At 41.5% G+C, this 17,551-nt stretch overlaps 1 protein-coding gene across 12 annotated transcripts in view; it reads left to right on the top strand.

The window, feature by feature from the left end:
* AKAP13 (A-kinase anchoring protein 13) overlaps positions 1-17,551 on the top strand; it is a 209,088-nt gene that overhangs the window by 40,552 nt on the left and 150,985 nt on the right. For all 12 annotated transcript variants that reach the window (XM_063169873.1, XM_063169883.1, XM_063169875.1 and 9 more), the window contains 2 exons: positions 6,551-6,647; positions 17,435-17,479. In XM_063169873.1, coding sequence (XP_063025943.1) covers positions 17,447-17,479 — 33 coding nt within the window. In that variant the 5' untranslated portion in view covers positions 6,551-6,647; positions 17,435-17,446. The remainder of the gene's footprint in view (positions 1-6,550; positions 6,648-17,434; positions 17,480-17,551) is intronic.

Below are 17,551 nucleotides of genomic sequence, written 5' to 3'. Positions count from 1 at the left end.
TAGTGCATCAGTGTATGTTATATGCTGGTGTTTGGTTTCAGCATGTACATGTTCCCATCCTTGTCACAAGGCTTCTAAGTACAGTAAAAATTTATTTATTTGAGTATTTTTGCAGACTGTGTGGAAATGAAGAAGAAAATCAGTTTTTTACATGGGGAAAGTCAGATTAAACAAGTGAATCGTGTAGGCTTCATGGCTGGAGTGGGAATGCCTTGGACTGATGGTGAGTTTGATTTCCTTCTGTGGTGATGGGGCTCAGTTACCTTATTTAGCTCCATTTTACATACAAGAACTGAGAAACAGGCCACATTGACAGTTTTGAAAAATGAAAGCAGGGGGATAATTCCATGACCTTGATATCATGGCCCAGCTTTGGGCAGGGTGATGGACCAGACAAGCCTTCAAACTGAAGTTTTCACATGAATCTTGTTTCCAACCACTCTGCCTTCTCTCAGAGTCCATATCCTGTTCTGGAATATGTCATCTTCCCAGGAAATGTCTGGCATGTCCTGTCACAACCTGCACCCAGTATTTCAAAGAAAATAGGCCCATTCTTTTAAGTGGGGAGCTGTGTTTGTGGTTGAGTGGCATTTTCCTGTGCCTTTGAGGCATTGTGTTGGTAGCTCTTGATGATGGCCATGCTGAAGTAGTCCTTGCCTTCACTGTTTGTGCTTCCTCTGTTTCCTGCTCTTCTGAAGGGGGTTTGTTTTGGGCTTTGCCCCATTCTAGCAAGAGGCACAACTCATTGAGACTGGCACCTGAATATTGTGGTAGAGGAGAGAGGAAGGTGAAGAATCTTGCAGAATTAAAATTAAAAAAAAAAAGGATTGTTTTAGAAGTGTCTGAGGGCTTGACATGTTATTGTAGCTTGCTGCTCTTTGCTTTGTTTTTTAGCTAATCAGTCTGATACTGGTTCCCAGTAGGAAGGAGAGTAGTGGTCTTACCATGGTGGTTCAGTGAAGTGCTAATCCCTTGCACAGATTTTAAGCTCTCTACAAGTTAAATTTTAATATCTCCCACAGACAGTCAGCCATGATGGTCTTGTGGAAACAGTTTGAAGTCCTTATCTCAACCCTGATGTGGTTTAACAAAGCTGTCTGGAAAGAAGCAGTTGGTGTTTAGGATGAGCATGGTGACAGGCTGCAGTTTAAACAAATTTCAGGACCAAGTCCCACTTTTATTAGTAAGAACTAATGGGTAACAAAAGCATTATTCTTTCCAGTTTTTCTTTTATTCCATTTTGAAGGCTGAGACCTTGTGTACCTTTGAAGAGCACTTGTTCAGGACCATGCTCTTAGAGGTGAGGGGGTTTCCACTGCTTGCAGAGTCCTTGTGGCACCTCATCTTCTCCTGGGGAAACAGGTTGATGTGTGTCATTGCCCAAGAGGCGTCTGTGAGCCCAGGTTGCTGTCCAGAGGCAAGGGAGAGAGCCATAAATCATTACTGGTCTCTTTGTTTTGCTGCTTTGTTGTGATTGCTGGTGGAATTAAAAAACTTCAAACTTCTTCTTCAAAAATTCAAACTTCTTTCAGTTTTAGAGAGAAAATTTGTGTCTGTCCAGGGCTGGAGTGAGCAGAAAAGTGCTCTTTGTTGCTTCCTTGCTTCCCTTTTAGTCCTTTTAGTCCATGGGGCTATTTCTGTTTACAATTTCAAGGCGACACTGTCAAAGGAGTTTGGGTTTCAAAAGTTAACTTAGTGAATGTGAAGGAATATTTGTCTCCCATCTCTTTGTAATCAGGATTGATGGGGCTGCAGTTAACATCTTAATATTATTGCTTGCTCTGCAATGTGTGGAGACATATGAAATATGGATATGTTTTACTTTCTATTGTTTTAAAATTCTTGGCTTTTCTTCGTCCAGTATGCCAAGTCAGATGCTGCTGTCTAAACAAAACCCATCATTTACTTCCAATGGAATGTTGTGTGTGTTTGTGTGAAAATGTGATGAGCTGCAATCTATCCTCCACTCTTTATGGTACAAATGTAGCTTGGTGCAATGGCTAGGGCATCATGCTGTATTTACATTTGTCCAAAGCAATGCAGACTTTAGGCAAATAATGTTTTTTTTTCTTCCATTTATATAGGATCGTAGAATTGTATAGCTTAGAAAAGATCATAGAATTACATAGCTTAGAAAAGACCTTTAAGGTCTTCAAGTCCAATAATTACCCAGCTCTGCCAAGGCCACCACTGAACCATGTCCCTAAGTGCCACTTCTGCACATCTTTTAAATGCCTCAAGGGATGGTGACTCCACCAATTCCTTGGGCAGATGTTCCAGTGCTTGACCAACCTTTGGTGAAGAAATTTTTTTCCCATGTACAATCTAAGCCTCTCCTGGCACAATTGAAGCAGTTTCCTCTTTTCCTGTTGGTTGGTACATTGGAGGAGAGGCTAGCCCCTCGATCCAGCCTTTCCAGATCCCTGTGCAGAGCCTTCCTGCCCTCCAGCAGATCAACACTCCTGCCCAGCTTGGTGTCATCTACAAACTGACTGAGAGTGCCCTTGATCCAGTCAGAGGTGTTAAACAGTGTTGAGCCCTGGGGAGCACCAGCTGTGACTGGCTGCCAGCTGGATTCCCCTCCGTTCACCACCCAGCAATCCAGACAGTTTTTAACCCAGTGAGCAGCAGAATCATACACCTGAGCAGCCAGTTTCTCCAGGAGAATGCTGTGAAACAAGGTGTCAAAGGCTTTCCCAAAGTCTAGGCAGACAACATCTGCACCCTTTCCTTCATCTGCTAAACGGGTCACCTTGTCATAGGAGATCAGGTTAGTCAAGCAGGACCTGCCTTTCCTAGACCCATGCTGGCTGGGTGTGATCCTCTGGTTGTCCAAGGAGTGTGTCCAGATTCCCTTCCCTAAGGAATTAGGAAATATAGTTCTGACTTCTGGAAAGGTCTTGTGAGCCAGTCTCTCCTGGGAGATGCAGTAGGAGCAGGAAAAGGATGTCCTGTAACAAGAATATCATGGTATGCAAGTGTAGGCTGTGTATTAAGAGCAAAAGGCTGTAGCACACACAGTTGTACACCCAGCAATCTGGGAGATGAGGATGAAAAGCAATGTTTTCCTTGACAGCATTTTATATGAAATTGTGAGGAGGTTTTATAGCAGGCAACGGCCAAAACTCATAAAAACCCCAGAGGTTTGCTTGGGTGCTGGGGACTGACTGTGTGTGGGTGTCTTGTCTATGAAAAAGTTCCAGCTGTATCAAATAATCCCAAATAATCAGCTGTCCATCTCCTAGACCATTAGTTTTCTCGTCTTGGTGCTGCTTTTTGAATTTACTGAAAGGTTTGCAATGTCAATTACAACCAGATGGTGAAAGAACTCATTCTATGTGTCAAAGTGCTCAGATGGCAGAGCAACAAAACATGGAACACTTCTCAGAAAAATAAAATAGGTTTGGGTGCTGGGAAAAAAAGAGCAAATTTGAGGAGTGGTTTCCTTTGTGCTGGACACTGGGGAGTGTTTGGGAAGGGTGGGAGTTTGCTGGGGAGGAATCAGCAAAGTAACTAGAAACCCTGAGGTCCACATGTTGGGAAGATAGCAAGCATGTTTAAGAGTCCCTACTGATTCCTCTCAAATAGATAATCAACACAGAATGATTTCTTTTTTGTCTGTGTTATTCACTGTAGTTCATTTAATTTCAAAATATAACAAGACCACCTTTTGATGCTTTTTCTCCTCTGCCTCTTGAGGATGTATCAGGTGAAGATCATCTCTAAGCTATTGGGCTTGTTTGGTAAAACTACTCATCTCTTATAGCAATTGCATATGTAATCCAAAGGGTCAGTTCATGTTGTCTTCTTAAAAATATAAGTAGCTGTAACACTGTCCCTAAACTTTCTTTTCCTCTCTCTTCATAAAGAAGAGTTGTTTTCCTCTTCATAAAGAATCGTTTCAGTAATTAATCAGTGGCCTGGGTAATTTCTGCTGTAGCTGTCTCAGTGGGAGGGAGCAAGATCATAAACAGTCTGCTATCAAATAATTGTGTCCTGACAAAAAAAGATGTGTTTTCCCTATTTTTATTAAACTTAAGCAAAATAGGATGTGTAAAGGCAGGTGTCCAAAAGACTCTCCTTTACATTCTCATTTACTTTAGTGAGCACTGTGGGATATCATGACTGTAGGCCCTTTTAGGGGAGAAATTATCCAGAGTTACAGGTTGTTTGGAATATTTGCAGAGTCATGTAGAAATCAAATTGCTTTTTATAAAGCTACTGTATATCATCATTTTCTTGTGATAATACTGAGCAGTTTTTCATTTGTAATGCTGTATGAGTTCACCCACAAAACATAAATTTTAAACCCATCTTTTTAAGATTCAGAAAACAGGAGCTATGTCTGTGTTCATCAACACTTGATAATGATTTCCCAGTAAAGGAGGAGGAGGAGAAGAAATCCCCATGGGGAAATCCTTCTGCAATGGGTGTGCTTAGGCATGCAGGAGTTGTCCCAGAACGATTTCATGGGAAGCAGAAATCAGTTCTTTGGGGAATTAGTACTTTGATGTGGACAACCTTATGATGTGCAGGCTCTTTATACACATAACTGAAATATATAAGACTTTTTAATGTTACTTCCTTCTTCTTGTAGCAATCTAAAAACTCCCACTGAATAAAACCAGACGAAAAAGTGTGAGGAAGAATTTTATGATCTATGTTAGTTTTTCATTGCTGGGCCAGTTTGTTTTCTCCAGTTGCTAATACTTTCCAGGTCCTGAGCATCCAAGTGAGCTTTCCATACACACACCCTCATTCCTTAGTGGAGATGAGGAAAAACCTGCAGTGATTCACAGCATGCTCACTGTCTACCCTGGCAACGTTATCCATACCCACAGTCCTTGTTGGTTCAAAGGGATAGCAGCAAACCCTGCTTACTCTGCCAAAATATACAAATAGACTCTTGAAAGCCAAGTTATCAGTGTCTCAGAAATGAGTGAAACCACTGTATTGTTGTTGTATGTGCCTTGGAAAGAGCTGTTCCTTGGAGTTCAACACAGGAGGGCAAATAGTTAATCATTGCTTTATCAAACAGGAACCATCTCCTAAACTGAGGTCCTGAAAATAACACTACAAAAATGCCAGAGGAAAGTTCCAGTCTGCTTGTTTGTGACTGTGAGGGTGGTTTTTACTGGTTAATGAATCCAAAGAGTGTTTGTATGCTCTTAACTGGGATTTAAGAGTTCAGGTAATTCCACTTTCAGCTCCAGTAGTTTGGCATAAGAATGTAATTCAGAAATGTGTGACATGGCAGTGAAGGAATTCATGCACAATCCTCATACTTTAGGACGATGAAATTTTTTCTGGTTTTCCTCTTTGGTCTATATCTAAGTAAACATATTTGTAGTAAAGCACAGTACCCTGTAGTGCCTTGCAAAATACTCACCCCATTTCTCAGCAGAATGGATAAAAGAGACTTTTAGCTGTTAATCTTAAGAAAAAGCATTGTGTAAAGCTGACATTGAGGTATTCAGGTGATGCAGGTCTTGTGTAGATGGAGTGAGATTTGTTGTGCAGTGCCTCACCTTCCAGTCCTGTACTTTCTCCAGCTAATTCACACAGTACAATTGATTTCCCAGCTGGTGACTAGTTTTGCCATTGTTACTTCTGTGCTTGTAATTGCACTTTGAGGTTGGCAGGCTGGCTCAGGCTGTGAGATTCCCAGAGGATGGATGTTTTTCCAACAGGGACAGTGCAAGGGCAGAGTGTCTCTCTGGTAGAACAGGACGAGGCAGTTGGTGTGTTGTGCTTGTGTTAGGTGGTGTTTGTGTGCAGCCACAACCTTTCCTGGTGTGGTAACCAAATGATGGTCTGAGATACCCTGATAACTTTCACTTAGCTAATAAAATCTCCCACACAGCGTTTAATAAACTATAACCCAACCTTGGCTTTTTCACCTTTTGACATTTGATTCACTTTAACTGCTCTTTCTAGGTATGCTTTGGAGACCATCCCTATGGATGAATCTACTGAGTAGATTTTGCCCCAGAGCCCCAGGGAATCAGCCTGTGGAAAATTGCAGGCAACCCAGAAGGATTTGGCAGAGATGTCCTGGTAGATTTGGGCTTCATCTGCTGGTCACCATCTGCCATCATCTACCTTTGTTCTTGTTAAAGCACCTTGGTGTAATGGAGTCCACAAAGAATTTGATGGAGTCTGTCTGTGTTGATGGATGCAAAGAACTTAAGGCCAGCTTAGTTGTTTGGGATATGGTGATGGACAGCAGATCAACAGCTTTGGGTATAAACCAAATAGCAGGACAGCAGCAAATACAACTCAGCAGTGCAGTTATTCTTAGGTGATGCCAGATGCCTACATATCTATAAATAGCTCTGTCCATAATGTGGCCATTGTCCTGTGTGTGCTCGTGGAACCACATGGGACTGCTGCAAGAAGCAACAGATGCCTCCCACATGGCTAGCAGGGGAGAGGATGGTTTCCATCTCCCTTGGTGAAGGTGTTGCAGTTCCAGTTTGGGTGTTGGGACTGCTCTCGGCCATGCTGACCCTTGCACCTGGTGACTCTTTCTGCTTCTTCCCCCTTCTAGGAGCTGAGTGTTGTGACCTGCCCTGCTTCTCCCTGCTCGGCGTGGGAACAACCTGAGGAAGATCTTGGAGCCACCTGTACTGCTTCATGCAGTTAAAGTAAGGTTAAATGTTTTGGCAGCTCTTTTAGGTATACACCAGGATTGAGATGAGGGGTTTGGGAGAATGGGTTTGCCCATTGTCAAACTTAGCCTTGACAGGAGGAGGAAATGGTGATACCAAAGCAATTACAATGATATAAACAAATTCAACAAGTTATTTTGCCATAAACTACAATCTCTTCGTGGTGGGGTTAGAAAAGGGATATGCGGTGTTGCCTCCTGTATCAACCAGATGCCACGGTATTAAATAGCACTTAACACTTAAAACATCAGCTGTTTTTCCCTAATATTTTAAGATGGAGCTTTCATGTCCCTGGGGCGGGGAGGCATATGGTTACAGCCCCAGGATTTCCACGGGAGCTGGCTGGGATCAGAGCTGAGGTGCCTCCTGGTTGGCACAGCGGCTGTCAGTCTGTCTGCCCCCGAGCAGTCGTGGTGTGGAGGCTTCTGGGTTTGTTGTTCAGCTAACACCAGCTTCTTGGTGTGGTGAACCAGATCACAGGATGGATCTGACCTAAAAATGAGTATATGGTTACTGCAATGCTGACAGGAGCTGTTTTGACTCATGGAGTTACACCCTTTCTCTCCAAAAAGACTTGAATGTGCAAAATCTGTTAGCCTGAAGCAAAGAAACTGCCAGAGTCTTGCGTGGAAATGGGTGAGCTCTGTCAAGGGAGGGAGGGAGGAAAACCACTGCAAGCTGCCTCTTTTCTCCTCCCACTGTCCCTAACCTGTTTACCTTCTGCAGTGCCTTGTATTTTCCATGGTCTCGCCTACAAGACCAGTGATTTTGTTAGATTAATCTTGTTAGATTGAGTCCAAATCATTTGGTGTTACTGAGCTGTGGCAACAGCTGGGTGGATTAATCAGAAACTGTTGTTACTTGTAGAGAGACAAGTATGTATCGTGATAATTTGAGTTTTCCTTTTTTCAGTGGGGTTGAGCAGTGGAATTATACCTATTTTCAGACCTTGAGAGAGAAATGAAGTCCTTGGCATGATTATGAATGGAACCTGCTTTATCAGGAATGAATAAGTGGCTTGCTGAGAGCTGTCCTCCAAGTTCATCATGTTTAAAGGAGGAATGCACACCAGCTGCAGAGAAGCAATTTGTGGCTTGATTTGTCATAGTATTTCTTAACTTTCTGCTAATTCGGGGAGCGTGGTGAGTTGCAGCAAGCTGTGCTCCCTGCTGAGGAAGATTCCAGACCCTTTTTTGGGGGTGATGAAGGGGAATGACTTTTTATACTCAGCTACAGCAGTGAAATCTCTGGTGAGGCCCAGCACAGGCAGCAAGAACTTTTCACCTGAAGTCCTGCCTGGGAACCAGCCTCTGCTTCACGTCTGATTTCTGGGTGTGCCTCCTCTGAAGGATCTGGGAAAAAAAGAAAGGCTAATTTGGAGTTCAGGAGCAGCATTCTCATACCCTTTCCTTTTTCTACCTGCTGGTCTACTATTTCCATAATTGTGTGTATAATGACAATCTTTTCATTTCATTCATAAAGTGGTTACTGCTTAATGAACTTCATGTTAATGAGCTCTGTAACATTTAAAATAGCTGCATAACTTGAAAAAAAGAAAAAAAAGCCATCAGCAACGAAGGGACGGATTTCTACTCCCTGAGCTTAATCCTGTGTTATAACATAATTGTGGAGCGTTTGCCTGGCTGGGAACAGCTGCACAGCGTGGGCTCTCGCTTCTGCAGAGCTCCTTGTCCCTGAGCTGGGCTAATAAATGATTTACTGGGAAGGCTGGGACCTGTGGGCACTTAACCCATTCATTTCCTGAGGGACCAGCCTGAAAGGTCACTTTGTAAAGGCAGTGGAAAGGAACAGTTTGAAGTGTCTGCAAAATGTGGGGTTTTGCATATGAGCGTGCTGCAGAGAGGCTCAGGTGCAGAAGGTGGGGTAATGGAACTGGGTACAAACTGTGCTTACTTGGATTTTCATTATTTGATGCTTTAATTTATTTTAAAATGGGGCTTGAATGAGTGTTCTATCTTTTCTGGGCTAGGGATGTAATATTTTCTGTTGCTTGGGGTTTTACTTCCTGTGGGATATTCCCAGTGCAATACAGTGCCCTGGGAGCAGAGCTCTCATTTTCCTTGCAGGGAATGCCACACCAAGTGACTCCATCATTGCAGTTGCTGAGTGAATGATGAGCATTTTTTGAGCCTCAGAAAGGATGTTTCAGCAAAATGACCATGTTCTCTCATTGCCTAAAGTGTATTATTTAGAGAAGAACATATTCCCATGGTTTTGTGAGTTGAAAGAAGAGGAGCAATTATGAAGAAATAATTTGTAATTCTGCAGTGTCAGATGTGGTCGTGCTGTGCCACAGGGAGTGAGGTTAGCACAGGTACTCCTGTAGGAAACCTGAAGTTTCTGATGAAATTTTCTTCTTCTGGAGTAACGTGTTAGCCAGACTTTGCCTGAGTAAGTCTGTGGTGCCTGGGGCCACAGTGGCAGCATTTGCAAAATGGAGCCTAAAGGGAAAAGTGAGTCTGATGTATTCTTCAGAGGAAAAAAGCACATTAAAATGTTGGGCACTGAAACCTCTTAGACCAAAATGCAAGCAGAAACATGTCTTGCAGCTGGGTCTTGATGCCATTTATTCCCGACTCGACCTGTGGCTAAAACTCTGCTGTGGAGAGTTAAGGTTGGTGCATGCCTTTATTAAAATATGCATTGGGTAACTACCTGGGTTTTAAATGCTAGGAAATATTTAATATTTGTCAACTTTAAAGTGTGTGATGTTTTGGGCTGGATCATGGGTTGTTTTCTACTGCAAGCCTGTGTTTTTGGGAATGCACTACAAGTGCTGTTGTTTGGGAAGCACAGAAAGAAGCAGGGCCTTGCTGCTCAGCCCTAGGGCTTGGGGATGTTTCTTTTACTGAAACCATCATTGCTCAGCATAGTTCCTAAAACAGCACAGCCTGGAGAGTCAGAGAATAGTGAAGGGGAGAAGGTTTTAGGGCATGTGCTGTAGTAAGAAGTGTAGGAATCAATAGTTAGAGGCTTTGCTCACTCCCACTGCACATGTAAGGCTGTAGGCATCTCCTTTCTGTTGACAGCTCTCCACTGTGTTTATCCTTGTATGCACTGGGGTGAAATACTCCCCAAACCCTGTTCTTGCCTCCCTCCATCCTTCACCTTGTCCCACATAATGCATCTCTGTTTTCAAAGATAACCAGTAACTTGCATGATGCTTCAGCTGCCCAGTTTGATACCTGGGGATTTTCATGAAGTTCCTGGTTAAACCCCAAAATCAAGAATCACCCCCGCAAACGTGAGGTGGTTCTCACTGAGAGCTTCCCCACAGTTTACTGCCAAAACATGTATTCAAACAAGAGAACCCATAGGAAGGTATAAACTGGATTTTGTTCATTTGAGGAGGCAGCTAGAATGTCTGCTAAGGATTTCTGGAAGTTAATATTTGAGCCTGAGATAAAAGTCTCATGCATACGTGAAACAGCTGCCCCAGAACCTGTTGGAGGACTTAATTTGAGTATAAACACATGTGTGCTCTTGCGTACATGCTGCTCTTTAATTCAAGTCAACTGTTAGGTCTTAACTTTATTAGGATGTAGCTACTTGAACTGAAGATGTGGTCTGTGATTTTTATTTTATTATAGAAGCATGATGCCTCCTTTTGAAACGTTGTTTGGATTTTACAAATCGGTATCTTAAGTACTGTTTGCCTTTAGTAATATATTAGAGGAAAAAATTTACAAGTGAGGGCAGGGTTATATCGGATTACAAGTGAATTGCTTGACAGTATGTGTGTACTGTAAAATGGGGAATTAATCAGCCTGTGTTGATGATCCATGGACATTTACAAAAGGCTGGTCTTTCTGTAGCACAAATAGATTCCGGAAACAGGAAAGAGGCTTATGACAAGAGGATGAGATCAGTTTGTATAATTAGAGCTGGCTAATAATCCTTTTTTACTCTCTGTTTTCCCAACTTTTACAGTATCTTTCTTTATTTGAAATTGGGCATATGAACTGTAAAGAGACAGCTGCTGTGATTTGAGTTTTGTGGGTTTGTTTTTTGTACCTATTAATAGGTGAAGGGATGGAGCAGGGAAATGCATTTGAGAGGGATCTCTGCCTTCCCCTACATGGGGAAAGCACTGCTTTTGTTAACCCAACATTGCTTCATATCTTCCCAGGTTTTGGGCAGGAATTAAGTAATCCAGGTGATTATCTTTTTGACAATTATGAGATTGAAATGGTCCAAAAGAAGAAACTAATGTTGAGAGTAAGGATGTTTGGCTCTGGAGTAAGACAGGGCTGGAAAAGCTGAGTTAGGGACTTGCTATAGCATGGATAAAGGTTTTGTATTTTTTATGTGTGTGTGTATCTGCTCGACTGTATCTTAGCTTTGTGTTACACTTCATTATTTTGGGAAGGGTAATGGGAAGGGTTTGGCTGAGGCAAGTGGTGGGTGCAGCCCCTGGGCAGCCCAGCTCCCAGCCCAGGAACAGTGTGGTGCCAGTTCCTGCTGCCAGGAAGCTGAGCCACATTAAGCAAAGCAAGTTAATCTATATCCAGGGCATTTTATTAAATCATCAGTCAATTAAATTGGTGACGCTCTGTTAGCTTGTGTTGCAGTGAGGCTCCAGCCCCTCTGCGAGTGGCTCAGCTCTGCAACTCCCCCACTGCTGCTTGATGGGCTCTTGTACAAGCATGCCACACTATAAAGGAAAAATCCAACAGATTTTAGGCAGATTTTGCACTTAGAGATGTTATTTAATTGCCTTTTTTTATTTTTCTTTTCTGGAGGGAGAAGATTGTTGTGAGGTTTCTTTTCTTTTTGTGAAAGGAATCTCTGTGTGTCTGGTTTTCCTGCGGGCGGGTTGCTGGGTTACCTCTGTGCTGTTGGAGGAGAGTGATGGTAGATCCAGAACAACACAAAACATCTCTAAACCTCCTTTTCATCCCTCCCTTGTGCCCAAGAAACCCTGTTTTGTCTGTAGTTGAATGGCAGCATGTGTTTTTCTTTGCAGACAGTACACAGCTGGGAAGCAGTATCACCTGTGGAAATGCTGCATGAGGGATGAATTTTTATTCCTAAGCAATCCATTTAGTGAGAAAACATTGTGTTCAGTGAGTTACATAAATTCAGGTGATTGTACACAAATATCTGGAGGTTTTGTAGTTCTAGGCTCAGCTGTGATACTAAACACAATATGCTGGTAACTTGTTTGGTGCTTTTTGTTTGAGATGGGGTTTCTTGTTTCCTCAGCTCCTCTCCTTTCCAGGGTCAATGACTTTTGGTGGTGGTATCACTTCCCTGTGTGTCTGCTAAATAAATTTGGGATTAGTTACTTCTCTTAATGCCTCCAGCCTCCTGTTTCTGACCAGATACACAAAATCATGCATTATTACAGCTACAGAGAAAGTTGTTCTGCATTTGTAGTTATGGTGCTTGTCTTGGGGTTTATTTTAGTCACTGAAATTGCAGCTACTCTATTTATACAAATTTCTCCCTGCACATTCTTGAAGAACTGGGCTATGGGTTTATTTTTCCTGTCAAAGCTATTTGTAGGTTTTGTCCTGGTTTTTTTTTTAGTCTCCTTTCACATGGGTTTTAAGGACAGGGCAGTAGTACAGTGATTACACTGATTAGAAAGCTCATTCATTTTATGAATGGTGAGTTCTGGTGTTCATTCAGTGTTGAATGAAACTTGTGGAACAGAGTGTGTGAACAAACCCATGCCTTGCCTACTACCACAAGGTGAGAGTAACTTACTACAGGTCTCAACTTTGCAGGAATACACCCAGGAAAAAGACCACAAGAAAATATAAGTAATAAAAACAACATCAAGTCATTGTTTCTTTCCATTTTCAGAGCTTTTGCTAAAGGTGAAAAAGAAACAAACAAAAACAAACCCCAAACTAAACCAAGAAGAGCCTTTTTTCAAAGAATTGTGTTATAACAAAAAAAATTAGGAGACTGATGGGTAATACAACACAATAAAGGTCATATACCACTCAGAAGAAAAAGGGAATATTCCAGCTTAGCAATTCCCCTGACACTAGGGGAGAACAATAAACTTGTGAAAGACATTGCTATTTTAGTTCTCTTTGCATGAAATCATGGCTCCAGCAGGAATTCCTCTGTATATGGGCAGTTGGTCTCCTCTCTGCTCCCCTCACTTTCCACTTCCCCATCTTTATTTATCTTGTGTAGTTTAGAGCAGCAGCTCTGTAGGGCCCTGAAACCCAATCCTCTTGATATTTCCAAGTACTTCATAAATTAACATTTTGTACAACCAGGAGTGCCTTTGAGGACACTGTGCTTTGTTGAATGAGAAGTGGTTTTGGAAGCTTGGATTTATTTTTGTAGTCCAGTCATATAGAAGGAAGTGATGCAGCTCAGCAAGGGAGGTGAATGTGTGCTCCCAGGAAATCCTGGCATTTCTTTAAACTCTCACAACTTCTGGGCTATTTGCCTAAAGGGTTGCCTGTAACACTGGTTGCCCCACCATGGGTTATTGATATCTCTGTTCAGAGAAATATATAAAATAAATTCTGTTTGTCTTGGTCTCTTGCAGATAACTAGCATCTCTAGCGCTTTCCTAATTTCTATAGGATATAGATAGTTTGGCCTACCTAGTGAATTTTTATTCCAGAGCCTTAAAATCAAAGTTTAGTTTCTTCAAACCAGTTCTACAGGATAATTTTTACAAACTAAGTTCTGTTGCATCAAAAAAAAGTAAATCCTCCTTTGGCTTTCATCCCAGCAATGCTGTGATACTTACAGCTGGAAAGCCATCCTGCTTTCTCTGCATTTCTGTTTATCTACTGGAATGCTTTCCATGCCATCTGTAACCATCAGATTCTTCATGTGTTTTTTGGCTGTTCTTTCTTGCCTACAACCACAAGCTCTTCGTGGCTAAGACTGGGTTAGGTTTTCTTTGGGCTTTGGTTTTTTTCTTTGATACAGCTCGGAGTGCATGGGTAAAGCTTTGCAAATAAGGATCAATGTTTCTAAAAATCAAATGTTGAAATGATAAATGAAAAGGTCAAGTGCTGAGATTCAGATAAAGTTCAGCTTAAGCTTGAAGTATATGCCTAGCTGAAGTTTACTTAAAATACCTAAAAACTGAACTTGAAAAGCTTGAAAAAACTCAAACACTTAAAATTGAAGTTTGTTTAGTGCATGAGGGAGAGGGAAAGGGGTAGGTAGGCTTTCCTGGCTGCACCATGTGGATTAAATACTCCTCATCCTCCTGGTTGTTGCAGTTCTGCTCAGTTGCTGGAGGAAGAGTGGTTGGTTTTGTTTCTGTCATCCTGTAGATTTTCTTTCTCATAAAAAAAGTAAATATAAATTTGCTAATGGGCAGCTCTTGAAAGTGGCACTGTGTTTTCTTTCTGATATGTGCTCCATATGGAGCCAGGCAGCCAGGAGTGGATGCTGGGGAGTTCACAGAAGCTGAGCAGTGAAACCAGCATTTGATTTAACCCACTGCCAAAAAGAGCAGTCCTGACCAGGGTGTGATGGGAAAATGGAAAAGGCATTTTGGCATTCATGCTGTTCAAAGTCCCTCAGCCCTACAGACTCTATGTGGGATGGATGGAGCACTGACCTCCCTGTCAGATTTGTCCTCACGATGCACACTTTGCCTGCAATGCCTAGAAGAAATAAGCCACCTAATTATGGCCAAATTAGTGGTAGCTGGGGGCAGTGGATGAGAGGAGGGTTTATTGCTTTGGCACGAGGGGTTTGTGTCCCTTCCTGCTGCCTGTGCTTATTTGTAAACTCTTCAGGGCAGAAACTTTGTTTGCATTGACATTTTTACAGCATGTATCCAGTGGGGCCCTAATTCTGGATGAGGTTTTGGGAACCACAGTAAAGCAAATAAATGATTTTTTTTTCCTTTCTTTCCCTGACATATATTACCATACCCAGAGAAATGAAGTCATTTGTCCTCATCCATGAAATTTTATGTGAAATAACACAGAAATTCTCTAAAAGAGACATTAATAAAACTCACTGTATTAATTCTTCAGTGCTTAACAGGGCAGAAAGGTATCTGTCCCATTTTGAGAAGGCTCTAGTAGCTTTCTATTTTACTGACATCTGCAAATTTTTATAATGTCTAAAACGACTGTTGCTTTGTAGAACTTGAACCTGGATTTTCAGTTCATGTCCTACTTTCCAATTTGCAAATACAAGGGATTTCACTGTGTTATCCTAAGGTGGAAAACCTAATATAATTCTAGAAACCTTGCAATGTAATTGTCTGGATGTATATGGAGCTTGTGATAAACCTCCCACTGAAATTCAAAAGGTTTAGCTATTTGTGAGAAATACCATAAATGTTTTAAATACAGGCAGCTGCTACTAGAACAGAATGTGTGGGCTTCCATGAGGGTGCTGGGTAAGGAAGGTGGGATTTATATTTACCTGGTCTTGTTAGTTTGGCTTTCAAGACAGTTCATGTGCAGACTGGATCCTGGTCTCACAGTAGGGCCAGTTATTCTCAGTGCATTCTTCTGTGCCTGGTACAGCAAGTTCTTCCTGCCCAAAAAGATAGAAATGGCTTTTTTGGGCTCAGAGCAGGCATTGGCTTGAAGGATGTGCCCCTCTAATAATAGGAGAAAACAAAGTTTAGCTGTTTAGCTTCCTTTCCCTCCTTGTTTTTACACTTGAAGAAGTGCAACTTACTGACTGTGTTAGGTTCCCTGTGTATCTTGGCTAGGTTATGACCAGTATGATCTGCTTTTTGTTTTTCCTCTTCTTACTGGATTAAAGGTTTTTTAAAGTAATTCAGAAGCTGCTCCATGCTTGTCTATTGGTTGGAGAAATTCACTTATCTAGAAACCTAAATTTAGTCCTTTATTGACTCAGAGTAGTCATTCAGGCTTATCTGTCACTCAGTTTTTCTCCTATGCTTTTGCCAAATAACTAACTAACAAGATAAAATGAAATGTCTTCCAAACCTGCCTGGCTCCTTGAAAACTAAGTTTGCATCCTTAGAAAAATTGCAATGACATGTACATTATGAACCAAGGAATCACTTTTAAGTGACTGATGTAAGGGTCATGCAGTAAAATAAGAGGGGGGAAAACATCTTCCTGCAGGAAGTATTCCCATGATTTTTTGACAAGACCCAATGTTCAGCAGTGTCACCTTATTTCACTGCTGCTGCTGTGCACGTCTCTTGCCAAAAAAAACCCAACAAAAACTGTCATGAGTTTGAATTCACAGGGAATTAGTCTATACCAATGAGAAATTCTAAAAATGCATATGTGAAATGAGCTTGAAAGCTTGGGTTTTTTTTCAAGCATGATTTGATTTCTGTATGATACAATGAATATTCTTGTCTAGGGAATGTTTTTATTCTCCTGTTTAGGACACCCAGATTCAGAACAGGAGAGGGAGGCTCAGATAGGTCATGAGGGAGCTTGGCAGATTTTGTGCATTTTTTGGTTTTGTTTCTTTTTATTCCTTTTGAGCCCTCAGTAGGACTGGAACTGCCAGGGGCATGTAGTAGGGCACAAGTGAAGATTGTTTTCAGAGCTGTTCTTGGAGCTCACCTGCCCAAATGGCCGCTGGTGCTACTAATCCCCTCTTTTCCTGGGTAAGTTTTGTAAGAGCTGAAAATACAGTGGAAACTATCAGGCATAACTATCAGGGTGTTCTGGCTGTAAGAAGGGGAATCTCAAGGTTAAAAACAGGTATGAATTGGATTTGATTTAAAACTCTTGCAAAATACTTCTCCATCCACTGGCTGCCTCAGAGGACCTTTTGCAGAGGGGCTGTTTTGATGCACAAGCTTGGCAGGTCACTCTGGTATTTTAAAGCAACTGGCACAAAAACATTTTGTCAAATGAAGAGAGTGTGTGAGGGAGCAGGGCTAGCTGGAATCAGCTAAGAGAACTTAGGCTGTGGTTTAATTTCTGTCTCACTAAAGGCAAACTGTGGGATTTGGAAAGGAGCAAAGTATGAACAAGATCCTGCATTTTTGGTGTGAAAAGCAGAATGGTATTTCATCTATTTTAAAAAGAGCTTGAAGTATTTGCAGAGCATTACCAGTTCTGCAGACATGAGTAACAGCAGAAATTCCATTTTTAATTGTTTTGCATTCCTTCATCTTAGGATCCTGGATCTCTTAATACACACATTAAATGAAAACTTAGAGCTTTTGTTTAGAGTGAATATTTTCTGCTGGAGTGGAGGAGCTAATGCAAGAGAAATTCTGGTTCATCTGATTCAAAGCTCAATATAAGAAACTTTCACCAGGTTATAGAGAAATTCCAGGGACAGACCGGAAAGAGGAAAGATTCTTGCCTAAAATAGCTTTTGCAGGATGAGTAATGGTAGATTTTGATTGTGAAAGATGCAATCAGAATATGAGAATCATATAATCTGGAAGTTTTTCCTTCAGAGCATTTTTGATAGTTTGTTTTCTATGTAGTTTTGAAATGTTTTTTAACAAATAATCCAGTGAAAGGGGTAAAAAATGACACCAAATTACCTTGGACAAGGCGGTAGTTGGGTTTCTTGAGCAGCAGAGAGAATTGCAAATACTCATAAATGATTTTTCATGGGGGCAGAGGGGAATTGGTGGAAGGATTTCAATTAAGGATTGATAATTGCCATAAAAAGCAGATATGAAGTGAGGATTGCTAGGAGGAAAGATGAACTGAGATGGGGAAGAGAAAAAAGTGCTTATTGGAAAAAGGAATGTGTGAGTGCTAAGGCAACTTATAGAGAAATACCTACAGTTTTATGAAAAATAGCTTAAACTTGCTTTTTCTTTTTTGTTTCAGTGTTCTGAGGTCATGAAACTAAATCCACAGCAAGCTCCGTTGTATGTGAGTACCAATTAATGCACTTTACTATTCACCCAAAACACTTCCCATCAGCTTTTTGGAGATGCTGCTTCT

The sequence above is a fragment of the Melospiza melodia genome, chromosome 15 (genome assembly GCF_035770615.1).
Source record: "Melospiza melodia melodia isolate bMelMel2 chromosome 15, bMelMel2.pri, whole genome shotgun sequence".
Classification (NCBI taxonomy): domain Eukaryota; kingdom Metazoa; phylum Chordata; class Aves; order Passeriformes; family Passerellidae; genus Melospiza; species Melospiza melodia.
This window is presented reverse-complemented; position numbering and strand designations above follow the sequence as displayed.